Here is a 22,427-nt window from a genome sequence, read left to right as displayed (position 1 = left end):
AAATTTTTTGGGAGTTAGATAGCATTTTATCTTTTTTTACTTAAAAAATGATGAATTAGTCCATCTATATTAAACAAAAGAGCAAAAGGATCTTTTTTGTTAAAATTTTTATCAATTTTTAATATTAAAAATTGGTGTAGCTGATAAAATAACTAAACAATTACTCGTGATGTGCTACGTATACTGTAGAGCCCAATTTTAGCCCAGACCCAATAAATTAACAATCCAAGTTTCTTTACAAACCCAAATACAAAATCCAAAGCCCAATTATGATCAGGCCTAAAACCTAACCCTAGCCTAAACCAATAATCAGAAAAAACAAAAATTAAACCCTAGGTGCGCCGCACCTAAGTCTGCCTAGCTTGCCACCGCCATTGGCCATCGCCTCTGCTCCACCACCCATTTGCACCTGCAGAAAAGCAAAATAATCATTAGCAGAACAAGTTATAAATTAGGCTATAAAAAACCTCAAACAACATGTAATTTTTTTAGGGAGGGGATCGAATACAAAAACAATGATTCGAACATACAAACATAGAAGATTGAATACAAAAGAAAAACAACACAAAGAATCAAAAAGAAACAAAAAGTTCAAAACAAGGCAAGAAACTCAAATCAGAAATCAAATTCTGCAAAGGTTTTTTTATTTTTCCTTATTTTTTTCATTTTTACGAGCCTATTTTTGTATATACAAATATATCAAAAAAAGAAAAAAATAAAAAACTTACCTATTTTTTTCGACTCGCCTGAGAAAGGGAAACTTTTGGCCTTCCAGCCCCCATAGATGGCGACGCCATTGCCGATGATCAGCGGCCAACGCAGCAGGCTATGGCTGGACTCCTGGCTTGAAATCAAAATAGGAAAGAATTTTAAAACAGTTTCTTTGTTTTTTTTTTTTTTTGAGAAAGGAGTTTTAATGATTTTTAAAAAAAAAGATTTTGATTTAAATGGGATTGTGAAACGACGTTGTTTCACTTAGGCCCCTTAAAGCCAAAACGACATCGTTTCACCCTAAGATCCTCGTGCCGACCGGACCCGCCAGGGAGGATTCGCTTGTTTTTGCTTTTGGGGCTATTGTGCTGCGAGTCCTGCTTTTTTTATTGTTTTACAATCAAGTTTCTTTCATTTTAATTTTTGCCCTTTAATTTATTTCGTTTCCAATTTAGTCCACCTTGAAGCTATGCATTTTGGGGGGTGGGAATTATTTTCCATTTTGGTCCCTCCTTGTTATTTGCGCGTTCAATTTCGTCCTTTACCTCTTTCTTATTTTTGATTTTACCCAAAACTCTGTTTTAAATTTCAATTTAGTCCCTCTTTTGTTATTATTATTATATTTTTAGATTAATTAATTTAATATTATTATTCTCATTATTATTTTCCTTTTTTTTTGCATTTCTTTATTTGTTATTATTATCTTATTATCAAATTAATTAATTTTACGTTATCACTATTAATTAAAGTTTTGTTTATTTATTTATTCGTCCTTTTTTATCATTATTGCATTTATCTTATTATGCATACTAGCACCATGATTTATTTTTACACTTTACTACAAATTTGTGTTACATTAGTTTTTCTCGACATATGTGATTTTTTTTATTTAAATAAGCAATATTCTGTATTTTGAAATTTGAAAAGTCATTTCCTAAATTACAGGGTATCGATTTTCTCGATAAATTCAAATAAACAAACCCTTTTTTTTACATAAGTTTTTCAATGATCTCGGGAATTAAGAAAAAGATAGTGTTCTAACTTACGGAATATGATTTTTTTCTAAAAACCTGATAATCGAATATCTTTTAAAATAAATAAAACTTTCGGTGTTTATTCTCGTTTCGGGTATTTAAGACATTGTGTCCTAACTTAGTGGACATAGTTCTTTTTCTCAATTAACGTGAAATACGCCATTTTCTAAAAAAATTCAATTAAGCGATTTTAACAAAGGATCGTATTTTAAATCTCTTCAAAGTTTTTAATTTTCGACACTAAGACACTAATTAATCAACTACGTACCAATTTTGGGCGTTACGATGGTGCTAATTCTTCCTCGTACGTAACCGACTCCCGAACCCGCTTTTCTGAATTCCATAGACCGAAAACGTTGTTTTAATAAATAAAATCGTTTATTAAAAGCAACCATTTTACGAGGTGACCTTGTCACCTCATCAAAAAAAGATTGGTGGTGACTCTCATTTTTTGTTTTCAAACAAAAAGTTGACCCTTTTTCAAAAATGGTTTCGACATATACCTTATGCTAACATATAATAATCAAATTTTAACCGTAAAAATTAATAAAATTTTAACAAATGAACTCGTTTGGTCTTTAATCTAACATATAGGAATTGTCGAGACCATTTTTAAATAGAGTTTTGGAAAATGAGAATCGACTTTAAGAAAAACGAAAATGGGAGTCGCCACCAATCTTTTTAGGTGTGATTGGATCAACTTATAAAATATTTTATTTTAAAACATTAATTTTGGTCTACGAAAGTCGAGAAAATGGATTCGGGAGTCGGTTAAGTACGAGGAAGGGTTAGCACTCTCGTAACGCCCAAAAATTGGTACCTAATTGATTATCAAGTGTCTTTAATGTCGAAAATTTGAAAGTTTTAAGATGCAAACCTCTGCTCGTATGCCTCGAATCTTCTCCATCAATTTGGTCTACCGTACCATTCTCCGAATGTTACGACCCACTGAAGATGTTTATGAAATGATCCTTTCTTAAGTTCAATACTGCTTAAAACGTCCAACCACCTTTTGGACTGAAGAAAAAAATCTCTCAAGTATCTCCAACCCATACATATGAGAATTCCTTAAACAATTGTCTTGTTTCAGTTTCTTGTATTATCTAGAAATTTCCAGAGTAATATGCAAAACTTCGTTTGTGAAGATATTTTAGTTCATCTATCATTATTTTAATGCAACATGTTTTATGAATAATGGGAGACAAATAAATTGATCTTAAGGATAATTAGATTTGGACACATTATTGGAAGGAATGAAAAAAGATTAACCTGAGAACATATCTTTGCGAAGAAAAAGAATCCAAAGATAGTAAATAGGACAGAAATCAGATGCCCCAAATATCACCGCTTGAGCGTCTATACACCAGCTCCATGAAGACTTTCTTGAGTTCAACATGTGTTTAAAAGATCCAAAGTAATTCGTTGATGCCTCGATATGTAACATACTTCACTTCTCGTCGAATCCGGTATAGCAAGGTCACTGCATGACTTTCCAAATTTGAGCTGCCCTTTCGGGTTTTCAACTCAAAACCCCTTTGGTCTCAAGGCTCCCTTTGCGGGTTTTCACATTGGCCTCTCCATTTTTCTTTTTTTTCTTTTTTCTTTTTTTCTTTTTATATTTTTATATTCTTTTCTTTTCTTTTTTTTTTGAAATAGAAGTCCCAAAGTGCCTTTTGCAGGTTTTCACCTTGGCTTTCCTTCTCCTTTAGACAAAGTACTCATTGACCGAGTCCGAATTCACTGGATCAGATAAATTCTTCCTATCCATTTCTTGTCAAAATTAGTGAACCTCTAGAGAAAGCCCTCTTCGCAACATATGGCCCTTCCCAATTCGGCATCCTTTTGCATGAAAATGATCTCTTTCAGCACAAAAATTTCCTTTATAAAATTCTTTTGGACGAACCTTCTTTGTCATAAGTCTGTGTCATCCATTCTTGGTATATTTGCTTAGGATGAATACTTTCAAGTTAAGTTTACTAGAGGTATTCAATTCTTGACTCCATCAAAGTTTGGAGGAAAAATCTTGATTCATAAACTCATGAGAAAGGGATTGCCCCAGCAACAATCCTGGCTGTTGTTTGTCAAACCCTACAAAAAGATGGTTCAATGATTCTCAGCAGACAAGAATGAAGTTGCAGACTTTATCCTTCAACCTGGAAATCTGAGGTACAGAGATTACTCCCGAAGCATACATCCCACCATGACTCGATGATGTTTCTGAAGCATCCCTAATCTTCATAAAATGCCCCCAACTGTGAAGCTGCCAAATGAACGTAGCAAATAGGAGCCACAAAAAATATGGCTGTGGTGTTCCTTTGATACATATAGAATAGAGAATGAACAAACTCTTGCAGATCATCAGCCGAAAACGCAGCCTGGTTTAAGAGAACATGGTAGTGGGTCTGCCTCGTGATTCCAATCATTCCAGTATGGGTACCAAGGTAAAAATCATTGTTCTTTGGATGGCATACTTTGTAGTCAATGACAGTACCATGTAGCACATTGTCAAGAGATCTCTGCTGAAAAAACTTGGTATGATGGTTTTTCGTACAACAATAACCACAATCTTTAGGGTTCCACTTCTTGTCAAGGAACTTGCAAGCCTCAATAACTTGATCAAAACTTGATTGAATTGAGACTCGCTAACCCCATCCTTGAAAATAATGATTTGATCAGGTTTCCTCTTCCCTGAACTTGTATAAAAGTCTAAGAGAGCTTCCTTCATGATACCGTCATCCACTTTGTCAGAAACTGGTTTTGAAGAAAGAATTTATCATTTTAAGCTTCAGAGACTGTGTACAGCCTGATACCCCATAGTTGGAAATCAATGGCCACCACTTGGAGCTAACCATTGCAGCTATTGACGGCACATCAGACTGCTCAGGAAAGCCAAACAATGCACCCATTCCAAGGATGATGGTTGGAACCTTTGAAACAACTGGAATTGAAGGTGTTTGCCCCAGCGTAAGCATAGAGAGTAGGCGATAGTTTTTTATGCCAATTTTTACTAGTCTCGATCATCTTCTGTAATTTGTTTTTTTCTTCTTTTTCTTTGCTTTTGGCAACCTTTGTTGTACTGTGGTATGGCCCATTATCTTTGAAAAGACTGCAAACTTTTGGCGTTATGCAGTTATATATAATTTTTTTTTTGGAAATGGATGACTTTTGACTTTGTAATATTGGCATTTGAAGCTATCTCCCCCTCTTAATGGAGTAGTTGATGTTCACAAAGATGAGTCATTGTCAGCTTGAAACTTTTGACGAGTTCGGGCCCATAACATACATGCCCCATAAGTCTTGACTCCTTTAAATTTGGCATTCATTGTACAACTGATGCGATCCCTTTCCATAGTGGACCAACAGTGCCCCAAAACCTCATGTTTATCCTGGCAATTGCAAATCCTCTTGCATGCGTCTTTGGACCACATTTTTGAATTCCCATAATAGTCTCAACAAGGCCTTGTTTTGTCTCCTCAGCTAATTCCAATTTCGCAATCTTTCCTTCCTTTAAAGCTATATTTTTTACCACCACTTCATGGGGTAAAAGCCATTTTCAACAAATTCAGAAACAAGTCACAATTTCTGTCACCTTCAAAGTACTGAGATTCCTCTAAACACATATCACACTCAAATAGAACTCTGAATATGTAGTATCGTTGGCCGTGTCATTGATATCTAGGGATCTATGATAGGCATACAAAAAAATATACAAGGAATTCAAGAATGACTATTTACACGAAATGAAAATTTATAAAGAATGTCAAAGGTCAAAAGAATCAGAATGAAAGAATATTTACTCGGATAAATAATAAAAATATGTTTTATTGAAAATAAAAATGTCTGAACATGAGCCCACTTCTCAAAAGAAATCTCATTACTCCTAGGCTTTAGAGCAACAAGAGTGTTCTGAATATTACTCCGTAAAATTCCTAAAGATTACAAGAAGTTCTTCTGCAGTCCAATTGTTTAAAGAACTTCCTGGTTCGTAAGGGCGAATGCCCTCAAGGTTTCTTTGTTCAGTCTTTTCCTTATGTATGACATTGATGAGATGATTTTCATTTCCAAACACCCCCTTCTCCGGGTAAGTTATCCCTCCTGACACAAAAGTCGGGGATATGTAAGGGAACGTCGTTAATTCCCATTCAACTTTTTTTTCACTCAGCCGTGACCCTCTTCTCTCTCTCTCTCTATTTTTCTTTCTCTTTTTAATAACTTTAACTAATTAGGGTCTTTTTATAATTTTGAATGCAAATGATGCAATGAAATGCTATAAGATGCAAATGAATGCAAAAGGTATCGATCTCGATTCAATCTCATTTAGAAAACTTTATTTAGAAAAAGAATATCTTTACATATAAATGAATTACAAATACGCTTTCGCCCTAATGCCCAAAGTTTTAACTCTATCTAATAAAAGGGCTAACTCTTGTCCTATATCAGACGACGATCCGCACATCAGACTTAATACATCAGCTCGTATTGCCATGTCTTGCACATATTCAGCAACCCCTTGAATCTGGGCTACAGCTTCACCAATAACGTGATCCCTTTCTCTGACCTGTCCTATAGACTGATGAAGTTCTCCCTTCAGATAGTCTTCTCGCGCCTCGAGCTGCTCAATCCGAAGTTCATCATCATGCAATGCCACTTCCAAATCTTCAATCTTACTTTTTAGTTCCTTTAACTCGACCGTAGGATCATTTTGATGCCAACGAAGGGATCTTCCAAGTTCAGTTACCTTGGTCTTTAACTCTTTATTCTCTTCCTTTAATGTCAAATTCTGCGACTGCATATCTTGGAACTTCCTCTCCCAATACTCGGCTCTAGCTTTTTCCTCTTGGACCTCTTTCTGCAACTGATACGAAGACCCTCCTATTCTCGCTCTCCTCAAGGATACTTGTGCCTTTTTGTAATGCTCTTTCAAATCATCTCGATCTTTCTCTCTTTCTCGACCTCCATCTTTTGAACATCGACGTCTAAGCTCAAGTACATCTTTTCTTCTTCAAGCTTTGCTATCCTTTTCTCAAACTCTAAGTTCTTTCTCTCGAACTCTTGCTTCATAATTTCTAACTCCGAGGGCATAACTTGCAAATATTCCTTTATCGGTCGAGCTCCTTCCACGCTTGGCTTAGGGATGTTATCATTAATTCTTCTGCCTCTCTATTCGTCATACTCCGGAGTCGTAGCAGGGCTAATAGCTACTCCTTTCAACCGATAAGTCTTGTTTCAAGTACTAGAAACCTCGCTAATCTTCCTCTTGTAATCGGCTCCTTTGTATACAAACTCACTTTGAGCCAACCTATGAGTCACTGGTACGAACTGTCTTAAACTATGCTGCCTTAGCACGAGCAAAGGGGCATAACTAATGGCACCCCAAATTCCCAACAGGGGAACCCAATCAAAGCTGCTGCATCGATAAAGTATCTCACCAGGAATCATCCACGGAGCCCTCCACTCAACATCTTTCGACTGAAGGTTCTGAAGTAGCGCTATCCAATTCTCTTCTGGCACATCCACCTTCCTAGATGAAGCTACTATATCTTTCAACGGTGAGTAATCCTCGAAGAAGACCCGACAAGCCACTTTGTCTATCAATCAGAAGTGACTGTAGAACCAAGCTAAAAGTAACTGAGCAGAACCAACAAACCTACCTGCACTGGCCCTCCTACATGCATTCAAGGACCTGAATGTCTCTGCCAAGATTGCAGGAACAGAAGTGACCTGTTTACTAAGTCGATGGAAGAGATCCGTGGTCACCTCGTCTACATATCCCAAGGCCCTGGGGAAAACCATCAATCCTATAAGCTTAAGGAAAAAATGTCTACCCTCTCCGCCTCGTCTGGATGCGTCTGGATCAGTTCTTTCAGAGCCCCCCACAGAATGCATTTACTCTCACCCTTTTCCTTGATTCTAGCCATGATCCACTGCTCACTCATCCCCATAATGGTTATCAGCTTCTTACCAAAGGCTGGGACACAAGCAGCTCGAGAATAAATCCTATCACACTGAAATCTAGGACACCGAAATAAGGCGGTGTACTCCTCCACAGTAGGCACTAAATCCACCTCCCCAAAGGTAAAACAACTGTATGGAGGGTTCCAAAACTGAGCGAGAGCTCGAAACAAGTGCTCATCAATCTGAATATCAAGTAAGTGAGGTAAATCTCCGTAATTACCGTAGAATGACTGTTTAGTCACATTACCCCACTGATCCCAAATATCCTTAAGCTCCTGCAGATTATTCTGTGTGACACTAATGCGAGTGTAGTCTGACAGCTTCGACATATAACCCACAGCTATACTATCCCCCTTTTCTAGTTGAGTTTGCTCAGACCATCTATGGACGTTAGCGTTGCCCTCCACTCTATCAAGAAGTCCGTTCTCCATAATAAAACTTCCTAACTTAGAAACTGACCGTGAATCGATACCTTTGTAAATGTAAAATGACATGCAAACAAAAGAAAAAAAATAGTTAGTATCACATGATATTAATAAACTCAAGAATGATATGTGAGGGTAATATCTAAAGTATAATTCTAACTAAGTTGAGCTCTTACGGTTTTTCTATATGAGGTTTTAGTTCTAAAGTTGAGGTACCTGAACCAGCAGATTATTCGATCCTCACCCATTATAGGCTCATTTGAATCGAGTTCAGTTCAGGGGAATACATTTCCCTATAGCTACACGGAGATGAAAATCTCACGAAACCATAGGTACGTATGTATCTCGAAAGTGATCAATTATCCTGCACGGAGGCGAAAACCTCACGAAGGCGTAGTTTCTCACTCTCACTTAAGGGTGTGACCACAACGGTCATGCAAATGCAATGCGTATCAGAATATAGCAACACATGTAATAATACAAACACATGTAATGCAAAGAGGATTAAATTTTAAAATTTTTAATTTCCGACATTAAGACAATAGATAATCAATTACACGGCTTGACTCTCTTATTGGTCCCCAGTGGACTCGCCAAGCTGTCGAGACCATTTCTAAATCGAGTTTTGGAAAATGAGAATCAACTTTAAGAAAAACGAAAATGGGAGTCGCCACCAATCTTTTTAGGTGTGATTGGATCACCTTATAAAATATTTTGTTTTAAAACATCAATTTTGGTCTACGAAAGTCGAGAAAATGGATTCGGGAGTCGGTTACGTACGAGGAAGGGTTAGCACCCTCGTAACGCCCCAAAATTGGTACCTAATTGATTATCAAGTGTCTTTAATGTCGAAAATTTGAAAGTTTTAAGATGCAAACCTTTTTTAATTAGAATGTCTCAATTTTGAAAATTAAGGCTCACTTATTTCAAACGAGTCAAAACATCACATCCAATAAGTTAGGACGCAATATTTTAAAACCTTCGAAACTAAGCTCGTCTTTCGAAAATTTCTATCTCGGAATAACAAAACGCCTTATCCAGTAAGTTAGGATACTATGTTTTGAAATCTCGAAATAATTGTTTAAGTTTTGAAAACTCAAAATCACTTAGAAGGGTGCTTGACTATTCGAATTCAACGAGAAAAGTCGCAACCCAGTAAGTTAGGGCACTACCTTTCTCGAAGTTTCCAAACATCAAGCATTGCCTTTTATTTTTATTTTTTAAAAAAACCTTGGAATATTATTTTAAATGACGTTTTAGGATGACATATTAATGCATCATGAAGTATAGATGTACAAAATATTCTAACATTTCCATACAAACATAAATAATATCATTAAGACAAAACTAAATAACATGAACATACATTTAATGAAAAAAAAATCATACTAGGGTAAATATAAGATAATAAACAAATAAAAACATGAGTGAACTAAAAGAAAAACATAATACATGCAAAAATTATACAACAATATATATCATAAAATAGCACATAAAAGAAATAATTAAACATAGCATATAAAAAAAATGAAACTATGCACAAATAAGATAAATGACATACACTAAAAAAATGAATAAATAGAACATTTACAAATTATAAAAATATAATGCAATAGTTCAAAATACATGAAATGATAATATAATATTTATACATGCATAGAAAATATATATTTGAAAATAAACTATATAACAAGGTTAAATATTATAATATATAAAATACATAATCAAATGTATAAAAGATAGGAATAAATATACATATTTGAAAAATGAAGAAGTTAAAATAAAAAAAGGTTGAAAAACTAAGATAGACGAAGAATAAAATAAGAACAAACCATAGAGAGTAAGAACGCAAGAGGGAGAGAAATTTGAGTGAATGCTCTCAAGAATTCTTATTGCTTCTCAAAACTCCAGTGATTTACAATGAAGGGAGAGGCCTCTATTTATAGTTGAGTCTCCCCAAATCCAACGGTACAGATCAATTACATCAACGGTTAAGATTAAAGGATATCTACAAATTAAATCTCCAAGATTACAAAATCATATCTTCAAGATTGCATATCATATCATATCATATCTAAGATTATATCATATCTAAGATTGCATATCCTTAAAGATTATATTTCCATATGAGTCAAGCTTATAGATGGACCTTAAATCTTTTCAAGTAATGGGCCATTCCGATTGGACCAAATTATATGTTTGTAATTTTGTACTGGACTTGGACTTTGTTTTATTTTTATTTTTTGGGGTTTATTATTTTAAATACTGAAATGGGCCGAGCAAAATTGAGTGTCTACAGGAATTAATTTATTTATCTTTTAAATAAAAAAAATATAATCTAACTCTTAATATAAGACATCTATGATACTTTTATCTACCATATTGATACTTAATATGAAACTAAAATAAAAAAATAATAACAAGACCTTAAAAAGACAAAACCTTAGCCTCGATAATTAAATCCGAAACTGAATTAGCAAAAAAAATCCAACCAATAAAAAGGAAGGAGATTTGGATATGTTGAGTCCAATGAAAAGAAAACAAGTTCTAATTAGGGTTAAACATTCTCTAGTCGAGTCGAATTGAGTCAAAAAATTTTGAGGTAGTTGAGTTGGCAAATCTTATTTTAACAACTAAACTCAATTTGATATTTTTGCAAATTAAATCAAATCTAGTAAAAAAATTTCGAATTAACTTGAATCGAGTTAACGAATCTTATTATTTATACTCAATGCTACGTTTACATGGACTGATTATTTAACTACATAAACAATATAACGGTTTTATCTTTAAACTTAATGGGTAAACATTTATCAAAACGAAGTAGTTTTGCATTTTCTTATTCAAATTTTCAGATAACTCGAATTGTGTAATTCATATTTAAGTTAAAATGAAAATTTTGATTTTTTATTCGAGTTGATCTGAATAATTTGATTAGTTCAAATAGCTCAAACTATTTAATTCAAATTTTGAATTTTTTATCAAATTTTTCGAATTGAATCGGATTTTGCTCACCCTTAATTCTAACTAACAAAATATTGAATAATTAATTAAATTAATATTGAAAAATTAGAATAACTAATAACTGAGAATTCAAAACATTAAAAATTTTCACACAAGTATTGCTATTTTTTCGTTAAAAAACAAACATTTTGATTCGAAATTGTAGAAAGCAAATTTGTTTTAAAAAAATGATCAAATGAGATTAATGTGTAAATTTAAGGGTTTTTTTATAATTATTTGCGATATCAATTTCTAGTATAATTTTGTTTTTAAAATTCTATTTTGAATTCATTTTTTTTGCCTAGTTACTATGCTAACATCCGGGCGGGTTATTGTCTGTCTTTTTTTTCTCCTCCACTAACCATTTCTTTATTTCATTCTTCTCGTTCACTCCATATGTCTTCTATCTTTTCAGTTTGCAGATTTATTTTGTGGGTATCTTTGTTGTTTTCACATGTTGTAATGGACAGATGACAATGTTTGTTATTCACTAAAACTTCATCGGTCAAAAGTAATTTTTCTAGAAAAGTGGGTTGCTCTTCATTAGCTTCTTAATCTGTTTCTGTTTTGAGAGTATTTCAGAGTAATAAATAATTTCACAAGTCGATTTGGACTCGTGTTGTCTTAAATTTTATATGTTTTTTATTTGTTTTTCGATTGTTTAATAAATCTTCAGTTTTAAAAGTTTTTGTCTGCTCTTGTAGCACGTTTTTTACTCTTGCTTATGCATGTAATCTTTCTTTTGTAAGTAATTTTAAGGATGATTTTGTTATCGCCCTCTTTAGTTTGGTGAATGCTCGATTCTTTTATCGATTTTTACTCGCTGCTTTGGACCATTCGGGATTGATTTCATATTAAGTGCTTGCAAATTGCAGTAACTTCAGAAATGTCATACTTAAATTGTGACAAACCAATTGTAACGTGTCACAATGTTCTATTGATGTTAAGGCTAAAACTTTTGTTGTGTTAATGAAGCTTGTACTTTTAACATTTACAATAGTATTATTATTATTTCCTATGAATTGTATGATTGAATTCAGCATTAATTCTATTGCGATTAATTAGAATTATTCTAAAAAATAATAGTTACTGTCATATTTTATTTTAGAAAAGAAAATTTCTAAAAGGAATGTGAAAAAACACGTGGAACCACCATGCAAATGCCAAGTTCCAAATTTTCACCAAAAAAATGAAAGGAACATTAGACCTCGTTACAGTGTTCTAAAACACCAACAAAGACAACTACTAGTAGTCAAATCTCGATGAAAGCTAAGTCCCAGCCTCGGTTATGGAACTCAAATGCCACCATTTTTATTCATCTTTCCATTTATTCATATTCCATTCCTTCTTCTTCTTCTTCTTCACGCTTCTGTACTCTTCCTTTAAAACCAACTTCCATCCTTTCCCTTCCTTGATTTTATTTCTCCCCTACACTTACCAATTTTCTTTTTTATTTTTTCTATAATTATTGGAATTTCTTTTTGTTTTTCCCTTTTTTCCTTTTTTGGTTGCAATGTACAGTGCGGATCGTTGCTTGTTCGTTGATTCGATCAGGGTCTCACGACAAGATGGCTTGTTTCTCAGTGACAAAACAGGTCCTTCCTCGTTTGTTTCATCCATTTCACTAAAGACCCAGAAATGTTTTGTCGATAAAAACGAAAATGTGTGTTTGGTTTCGTGTTCTTTGGGTGGTCAAACCCTGGGTCCTGTGAAGTCGAGGAGAAGTGGTGGCAAAGGGGGATGGGTTTTATCGGTGAGTTTGTCGAGGGAGGAAGGGTATGTTGGGGACTCAGGAGAAGATTGGGGGCAAAACGGGGATAACAATTTGGAAACGGTGGAAGAGGTGAAAGAGAAGAAGGGATCAGGTGCTTTGAATACCACCAAACATCTCTGGGCTGGTGCTGTTGCTGCTATGGTTTCAAGGTTTTACCTTTCTTTTTCTCCCTTCTTTTAAAAAAAATTGTTGGAAAAAAGTGGGGATGAAGACAATGATAGGAGATTCGTTTGTGTTTGATTTATCTTTTGTTTGAGATGGAATATTAAATGACAAAACTTTGATGGTAAATATTCACTGTTTCAAGACTTTTCTGCTTTGATGTGTTTTATTTGGCTAACTATAAAAAAATGTAAGAACTGTTTAATCAGAACTGTAAATGCTGAAATAAAGGATAGATTAATAAGTATGAGAGCTGGAATTGGAAGGTAATACAAATTATTACAAAGCATACCTGTTATAACATGTTGCAGAAATGGATGGATGGTTTTGTTTTTATGTTGTACTTTTGGATCTAATGTTTCAATTGTAGTACCTTAACTGCTTGCTGTTTGGTTCTGATTGTTTGATTGAATCGCGGTTTGCATCTCAAAAGGTTTGTTTGTTTTTGCCACAGGACATTCATTGCTCCATTGGAGAGATTGAAGTTGGAATACATAGTTCGTGGTGAAAAGAAAAGCCTTATAGAATTAATTAAGTGGATTGCAGCTTCGGAAGGGTTGAAAGGTTTTTGGAAAGGGAATTTTCTCAATATTCTTCGTACGGCTCCTTTTAAGGCTATCAATTTCTATGCTTACGATATTTATAGAAGTCAACTGTTGAAATTATACGGGAATAAGGAAGCCACGAATTCGGAGATGTTTCTTGCTGGTGCTGCGGCTGGGATTACTGCAACTTTGCTCTGCTTACCAATGGACACTGTATGTAACTATTTAGGACTTTGTTATTTGGTTACATGTTAGCCTGTTGTGTTTGTGGTCTTGGTTCAGGTGTGGGGAACTTTCTAGAATTTGATTTCTTTGTGTTTTGAAGTATTCTTAGTATATGATTTTAGATTTGTCTGCTTGATCTGATAAGAAGCAAGGATGGAACTTGAAATGCTCTTATATGTAGTGTTCATACAAGGGATACCCTCCTCCTGATAGGTCCCACCTTTTCGATCTTTTTGGCTTAAGTGCCCTTTCCAAGGTTTCGCATTATGCCATGCTCAAGCCATCTCTTCCATTCATCAAAACTAGGATTAAAATGCAATAATCGTGTTATTGTTGCTGCAAGAGTGTTATGCTTAAAGTTTATCTTATTTTGATTGGGGTGTGGGAATGTTTCGAGGTCTAAAGTAAATTACGGGATGAGACATTTCCTTTTTGTATATGTGCCCTTTCATGTACACTTTCTAAGAATTCCGTATGCTTTGCTATTGCCTAGTAATTCTCAATTGTTCTAGGCATATGTGTTCCACATTTTGCAGAAAAGTACAAGTTCTATGTGTACCCTTTTGTACCCCCGTTCCGATACAATTGGTTATGACTGATGCTATTTGATTATCGACTCTGCTGGAGTAATTTTATTTGTGTTGATTATGATGTTTGAACTTGCTGTTCCGTTAAAATCATTACTAAATCACCCTATATATCTACTTGCAGATCAGGACAGTAATGGTAGCTCCGGGTGGGGAAGCTTTGGGAGGTTTGATTGGTGCTTTTCGTCATATGATTCAGACCGAAGGGTTCTTTTCTCTTTATAAGGGACTAGTCCCCTCGATTATAAGCATGGCACCTTCAGGTGCAGTCTTCTACGGTGTCTATGATATATTGAAGTCTGCCTATCTTCATTCTCCCGAAGGGAGAAAAAGAATTCTAGACATGAAACAAGGTGGTCAAGAACTGAATGCATTCGAACAATTGGAATTAGGTCCCGTTAGAACATTATTGTACGGGGCGATTGCAGGTGCGTGTTCTGAAGCTGCTACTTATCCATTTGAAGTCGTGAGGAGGCATCTTCAAATGCAAGTCCGTGCGACAAAGTTAGGTGCATTGGCAACCTGTGTCAAGATAGTTCAGCAAGGTGGAATTTCCGCTCTTTATGCAGGATTAATCCCCAGCTTATTGCAGGTACTAAATAAATTTGTCTAGTTAATCAACTATAGCTCAATAAACTGCTTTTGAACTTTCATAGATGTCAAGCTTCAACTGCATCATATTTGATCGATCTGAATTTCTGTTCGGAGATAGATATTGTTATAGGGAATCCAGAAAAATTATAAAGGAACTTGCATGTTGAAGCATATTAAAGATCATTCTCTATCAGTTTTGCGTGCATCAGTTGTCAAGACGCATATAACTCACCAAACATTGCATCAATTTGTTGTTTCAGGTTTCTCAGTTTTTTTCCCTTCTTTTAACTTTAATTCATTTCAGGTATTACCATCAGCTGCCATAAGTTACTTGGTTTATGAGTTCATGAAGATAGTTCTCAAGGTGGAGCCAGCATAGACGAATTTTATCCACTTGACTAAAAACATTGGATCAGAGGTAACTTCGGTGTCGATTGAGGCTGCTGATGTTGTTTTATTTCATGAGAGGGAAAAAAGAAAGGCCTAAGTCGAGTTCGAAATTTACCTATACCATTTTACAAGAACAATAGAGAGATGGTAAACAGTCTTGTTTCTGAAATTCAGTTTGACATGATGTTTGTTTAAACTTACCATATTTCATAGTTCAACCTCATTGGGGTATATGTTTATGCTAAACATGTATTGCAGCTGTGTTTTTAGTTTCATAGACTGCTTCAATGATTATAAATTTATGATTGAATAAACCAGTTTCGAGCAGTTTGCTCTTTTATCAATATGTTGATCAATTTTTTATCAGTCGATCCACTTTCAACAACACTGGAAATGGGGCTCAAGTTGACTGATTTTGAGGGAAAAAAAAAAAAGAAAACACTGAACCTTTTTTTCGGATGTATATTGTTGATGTGGCAAGGTAATGTAAACCACAAATTGATGAGGTTTTCCAAGGAGCAATCAGCTCTGCTACCATAACAAAATATGTGAAAATCTGTATTTGTAACCAATGAATGTACCAAATATATAGGTCAAAAAGCTACGCTATTAAAGTCAACTCTCCTAACACCTACATTCTAATTACAGGACATCCAAAGCTGTAAAAACAACAGCTTCTCTATCTCCTCATTTGCAAATAGCCCCTTCTTATTTCACATTTACTGATTCTAGCATATCTGCACAGTTTGTCTATTTGTTTTTTTTTTTCCTTTTTTACTGATTCTAGAACAGCAACTCATGGTCAAAGCCAAACCCTCTTCCTCAGCTATTCTTGTTTGCACCAAGACTTTCATAAAATAAGATATACCCATGATCTGTATTACTTGAGTACTCCTGGGCTGACCCAAAAAATGTCTGAACTGCAGACTCGTCAATCATCTCCACGTTTTCATCGTCAAAAAATAACCAGTGGTTATGGCTTTTCACCAGGCTAACATAGTGCCCATGGTTAGGCCCGCTTCCCACGTGAACGACTACAGCAAACAGAGAATACTCCGAATCTGCATCTTCCACAGTATTGCTCAGCTTCAGCTCGAGCGGAAACACAACACGGTATGAGAGCTTCTTGTACCGGCCAAGCTGCTCAATGTACTTGAATCGTTTTAAATGGATGACCAGGATGTGAGGAGGCTTCTTTATCTTCATTCTCTTCTGGGCTTCTTGCAAACTGCAAGCAAACAAATATTATCAATAATTATTGAGCCTTAACTCAATTGGCACTGTTGCTATTGTAGCAATCAAGAAGATATAAGTTTTGAGTTAGTTTAAGCACATTTTTCTTTAACGGTTGGCGAGGAATTATATATATATTTTAAGAAAAAGACAATATGGTTAACTGCTCCATGCAAGTTTCATGTTTGAACCACTAAGAAGAAAGAAAAACTATGACCATATTTGACACCATCTACTAAGAAAACCTCAGCTTTACATTTTTGGTCTTTGGTCAGCGATTCTGAAAATCTCACAAAGGATAATGATAGTCAAGTAAAATATTTGTTGTGAATATAAATTACTTTATAAGACGAATCCTAATCATGTGAGAAACTAGAACACAACAAATAATGAAAAAAAATAGAGTATAAAAGAAAATCACCTGCAGCACTTGTCACAGAAAAAATTGTCCTCAGCGTTCAATGTCTCAGTAGAACTAAAATTTTTCAAACAGCTAGTAATTGAGCTGTTCTGTTCAATGTCAAGGCTCAAGTCAAAGAAAGTTTCATCTCTCGCTGTCACTGTCTCACATCGCAAGCATCTGGTCTCATTGGTAAGTATTCCCTGTTTCAAATTGCTCCATGAGATAATGAGGTTTTTCCTAAAATACATGACACACACAGACGTACCCAGAGAGAAGGGCAAAATATTATTAATAAATGAACTGACAATTATATAGCATTCCTTGATAAGCATTGTCAACAAAAAATAATTAGTTAAGTGAAAAAGATAGTAGCAACCACCTTTTCCGTGCCATTCACAAATGTGAGATCATAATTGAAAGAAAAGAAAAGCAGTAGTGAAAGTACCAATATTAATCGAAGATGAAGTGTAGATGCAAGGATGCACATAAGAGGTTTACCGGTGATGTGATATCCTGCAACATTTCTAGATGGTAATGCTTGTATTCAGTTTTCTATGTCTATCAGTGGACAGAATAGATTAATTTGCGACAGCGCAGAGATGATTTCTAGACCTAATAGCTTCTTACAATTCTAGACATGTCGCTGAGGTTTCCAGTTACATGGTATCTTAATTTAAATATAACCTGAGCAAAGAAATAACTTGATTTCATCTATATTTCATATCAAGCAAAATAAATAAAGCACAAAACAAGAACGATTCAGAATATAAGAACACAGTAAACAACAAGAACACTTACCTGAAAATTCTTGTGTACCCATGTAACCAGAGGCTCTTTTTGAACGCCATTTGCTTGAGGATTCTTTGGACCATTTGCAACCTTTTCAGGTGGTGAAGTTTCAGCCTCATTTTTTGCTGTTCGAGCCTCTTTCTCCAATATGTCAACAAGTTCGTTTAGCAAAAAATTCAAGAACTCGTGGGCATCCTACCAAGAGAGAGGGGGAGAGAGAGAGAGAGTTATTCTCTTCCACACTTTCCATTAAAGATGATAAGGAAATTCAATATGGTGGACATGAAAGGAAAAGGCTACTACATCAGAATAATTGAAGCCTTGAATAAGCAAAAGAGATGATGAATTTAGAGGAAGAAATAAGGTTCTTGATTTCTATTACCTGGTGCATATAGCTTCGGAAAAGCTCATTTTGTTTCTTCAATCTCTGTACAAAGCGCTTTGGAGCAATGACACCTGTTTTCTTCTTCTGTGAACTTATCTGAACATAAAGAACAATCAATACTTAGTCCAGGTAGTAATCAAGTAAAAACCACATATGTGGCACCTATGAGAGAAGGGGAGGAAAGATTTACCAGAACATCTATAACATTTGCTAGAAACAGAAAAGCATCATCTTCCCTACAAAATTTGAACTCCAAAAAATTCAAGCAAAACATTTTTTAGGAGCTAAGCAATTTCCTAACGGATAATACATAGAAGTACCAAATGAAACCCTTTGAGAAAAGGAAAGGAAATATATAGAAAAGAAACAGTTATGAGGTGGGTACTCTTGGACAGGAAAGAAACAGATCATAAGCACAGCAAATTATAGGATTTACAGATAAAATTGACTTATTTTAAAAAATTGCACACACATTGTTCTTTCTTGTATGAAGCCGGGACCTCATGCAAATTAAGATGGGAACTTACAGAAATAAGCCAGTTAACAACAATATTAATCTTAATTTCTGATTAGATCCTGTCATATTCATCATGAAGATGGTATATTGAACTTTCATACTTCTATCCATTGCACATGGGCTCCTAAGTGTGTCTAATAAGAAAAGAAAGAAAATTATTAAATGAATCAAATCAGTGGACCATTCTTGAAAACCAAGATCAAGGCTTGACAATGCAACCTATGTGCATTGTTTTGGTAAAAAGAAACTAACGCTGATGTTGACTTTTCGAAAAAACACATGGCAACACCTTTGGCTGACAATAGGACAAATACCACCTTGGAAGGAAAAAGCAACCTACTCTAAAGAACTATTGCTCCTCAACACTGCACTTTTAGCAGAGCTTTTACCTGTGTAAACAGATCAGCCAAGCATATCAGTAGATTCTCTTCAGCATCAGCACCATTTTTATAATTTGAATAATATTCTAGCAGCTGTTCACGGAATGGGACACAAAAATAAAGTGCCTGAAAAAAATTGAGAAAATGAAATGAGACATTGGTTGAAGCTGAGAGGACATTGTCGCCCAACAAATTTAAATACAAACATTCAACACTCAACACAACACATAAAACTATTAGGATTACCATATCCTTCCCAAATAACCATACATGTGCTAATCAAGTAAAACTAATTAGAAAGCAAGGAATAGAATAAAGTATCACGAAAGATCTCAGAGTAAGTACCATAGCACAAATGAAAAAGAAAAAAGTCATAGGGACTAAAGAGTCTGGTAACGAGTATATAGCACTTAAAATTTGAAGTTGCATTCATTCAGAAATGATTGTTCAGACAATTCAAATGAACAATGGACGAAGGAACAAAAGCAATATTAAAAATATTAAATATACGCATGAACAATGAAATCTGAATTGCATAAATAGTAATAATGTATTAGATCATTGTTTAGTTTAGCACCAATACCAAAATTCTAACTCTAGACTGCTTTCCGTTTCTAATATTAATTGATAGCCATTGTGGTCAATATTTGGTCTAGAAAGTATATCTAAAATCTAAACTTTCTAATTTCAATCTAACTTGTGATATACCACCTGAATGCATACACGAAATGAAATTACCCGAGAAATTAACTGCTAAACAAGAAAATGATAGAGTCGAATCCAACCAATTCACTTCAGGATTCACAAATTTACTTGCTTCCTACAGCTATCATTTGAGTCAAATGAACACATTATAAAATCATTAACAAGGATAACCAGATAAATGCTGCTGCGATCAAAAAATAAAAACCTTCAAACTTGCAGATAAAATAATAAGAAACATGTACCAACAATAAATTTGCACAAATGTAGGAATATTAAAAAAATTGTTCAAAGCTTAAAATTTAAAATCAATCAAATTTAAAGCATTGAAACTAACATAGACGATTAAATTCAACATAATCTTCTGGAAAAAGAAATCGAATTAGATTCAAAATTGAATTGTAAATGAAAAAAAGAAACCTGCAACACGCTGTTACAATAGCAAGTGTTGCCAAAGTTTTCAAGGCCAAAATATCTTTCGCCTTCAGGAAACTGGTCGCCCAAAGCCTTCTCGAGTTTTGAACCCGCCGCCCCCATTTAATACAAAAAAATTAAGTTTAATTACAACCTCGAACTCAGATCTTGTTCTGACCGATTCAACTCAAACGATTCTCTCTCTCCATTAACGAGTGGCTCTATCTCCGCTCTGTTTGATTTGAATAAATTGAATCGATTTAGGGTTTGGTTGGTTGAAGGAAAGCTTTTCTTTTCTCCTGTTTATATTTATATATTTTTTTGGTTTTTTTGAGAGAGAATTTAATAGAGACGATAGATGAAGAAAATAAAGGAGGAAAAAAATGGTGGCGCACTACGACTGGCACTAAATATAAATAAAATTAAGATAGGGATGAGAAAAGTAAATATATAAATATATAAAAAGAGAAATTAATGAGTAAAAGGCTAAAATATACCAGCAGTCCCTGTAATTTCTAGGAATTTCATACTTTTACTTTTTAGATTTCAAAATTCAGCTCCAATTGTTAGACTATTAAAATTATTTTATTAAATTCAGGTTCATTACAATGTTATTCTTTTAGTTGCATGACTATCAAGTGAGTATATTTTATATTTTAAAATGTCACACTATTAAATTTAAAAATATTAACAATTGGACCTAAATATTAAACTATGAAAAGAAAAAAGATTAAATTATTAAAAATAAAAATATAGAGACTAAATGTTAAATATGTGAAAAGTATAGGGACTCATGATATATTTTAACCTTAGTAAAAGTAAATTACTATTGACGCTTTCTTGCACTCAACGTCACGTGATGATGCCGTTGCCAAGCTGTAAAACCAAATTATATGGAGATTTTGGATGAATTTTGTAATATTAAATTTTATAATAAACAAATGTTCCAAATTTGCTAGATTTTAAATAAGATTTGAATTTAAAATTTATAGAAGTAAAAAATATTATTAATAAAATTTGTGATTTATTAGTAAAAGTAACTATAAGCAAAAAAAAATTAATTAAGTTAACATATTAGCTTTAACCACTGTTAACTGTAATTATTTTGTTGATGTGATTAATATTTCAATTAAATAGTGACACGTGATATTTTATTGTATGGTCAAATATTTAAAAAAAATTTAAAATACTTAGAATAAATTTTATTTTTTCCAAATTCATTAATAGTAATTATTTAGATAATTATTAAAATTATAAAAAATAGTAGTTATTAATAATTATAAGAAATTGTTAAAAATTATAAAAAAAATTATAGAAATTATTAAAAATGATCTTCATTCGTTCTTTTAAACCAACACCCATTATCTTCACCTTCAATTGCAACCACTCTTGCACCACCCCTGCACTGTCGAGCCACCATCTCCCCGACTCCTAGCCACCCAATGAGATTGCCCAGCTCTCCGTTGCTTTCCACCATCTTTGCCACTCTTTGCAATAAAGCTTTTGCTACACCCTCCCCTCATTCCAACTTCATTGCACCATTGCAGGAACCAAGCGACTTGGAATGGGATACCAGTTCTTGGATAACCAAGACATGGTGACCAAATGATCAATGTTTGAGGTGATAAGGGCAGGTGGATGGGAGCTTTGTATGAAGAGTAGGGATGGGCTTAAACCATTTGGTGAAAGGTGTGGAGATTGAGGACAAAATCAAGGAGATGATGGAGAACCAAATGATGAAAATGGAATCTACAATAATCACTGAAATAGCAAAGCAAAGGTGTGCATGGGCCCGGCTACCCGGCGCAGCCCGAAGGCCCGCCCGAAATGTGGGAGGGTTTGGACAAAAATATATGCCTGAAAAATGGGCTTAGACAAAAAAATAAGGCCCGTTTAAAAAATGGGTCTGGCCTCGGGTAAAGTATTTTTAGCTCGGGCCCGGCCTAGCCCGATTCATTAAATGACAAAAAAAACTGCATTTTTTTATTTTTGAATGCTATTTTCTTGTTATTTTCTCCATATTTTGCTACCATTTTACTATTATGTTTCTACTATTTTGTTGTTATTGTTTGGATATTGTATAAAATTTATTTTATTGTTAATTTTCTTATTATTTTAAAGGCATTTGTTAAATTTTTTTATTATTTTAGAGGTATTTGCTTGTTAAGTTGCATTTATCTCAGTGTTATTTAAGTCTAC

At 34.2% G+C, this 22,427-nt stretch overlaps 2 protein-coding genes across 3 annotated transcripts; one reads left to right on the top strand and one right to left on the bottom strand.

Annotated features, from left to right (window-relative positions):
• Nucleotides 1-12,262: 12,262 nt before the first annotated feature.
• On the top strand, nucleotides 12,263-15,749 carry LOC107937233 (probable mitochondrial adenine nucleotide transporter BTL3). The gene is made up of 4 exons (XM_016870082.2): nucleotides 12,263-13,051; nucleotides 13,519-13,822; nucleotides 14,546-15,013; nucleotides 15,320-15,749. The coding sequence occupies exons 1-4, from the start codon at nucleotides 12,642-12,644 to the stop codon at nucleotides 15,392-15,394; spliced, it is 1,257 nt and encodes a 418-aa protein (XP_016725571.2). The 5' UTR covers nucleotides 12,263-12,641; the 3' UTR covers nucleotides 15,395-15,749.
• A 193-nt stretch (nucleotides 15,750-15,942) lies between these two features.
• LOC107937234 (ubiquitin carboxyl-terminal hydrolase 3) lies at nucleotides 15,943-20,652 on the bottom strand. Of its 2 annotated transcripts, XM_016870083.2 has the most exons (7): nucleotides 20,235-20,607; nucleotides 19,122-19,238; nucleotides 18,406-18,465; nucleotides 18,213-18,311; nucleotides 17,840-18,025; nucleotides 17,060-17,241; nucleotides 15,943-16,633 (listed from the first exon to the last, which is right to left on the bottom strand). In XM_016870083.2, exons 1-7 carry the CDS (start codon nucleotides 20,349-20,351, stop codon nucleotides 16,228-16,230), a joined length of 1,167 nt encoding a protein of 388 aa, XP_016725572.2. In that variant the 5' UTR covers nucleotides 20,352-20,607; the 3' UTR covers nucleotides 15,943-16,227. The 2 variants fall into 2 exon arrangements, with proteins under 2 accessions (XP_016725572.2, XP_016725573.2); XM_016870084.2 differs by lacking the exon at nucleotides 18,406-18,465 and having other exon boundaries at nucleotides 20,235-20,652.
• Between the last annotated feature and the right edge of the window lie 1,775 nt (nucleotides 20,653-22,427).

Source organism: Gossypium hirsutum, chromosome A02 (assembly GCF_007990345.1).
Source record: "Gossypium hirsutum isolate 1008001.06 chromosome A02, Gossypium_hirsutum_v2.1, whole genome shotgun sequence".
Taxonomy (NCBI): domain Eukaryota; kingdom Viridiplantae; phylum Streptophyta; class Magnoliopsida; order Malvales; family Malvaceae; genus Gossypium; species Gossypium hirsutum.
The sequence above is the reverse complement of the archived record's forward strand: the minus strand, read 5'-3'. Positions and strand labels throughout refer to the sequence as shown.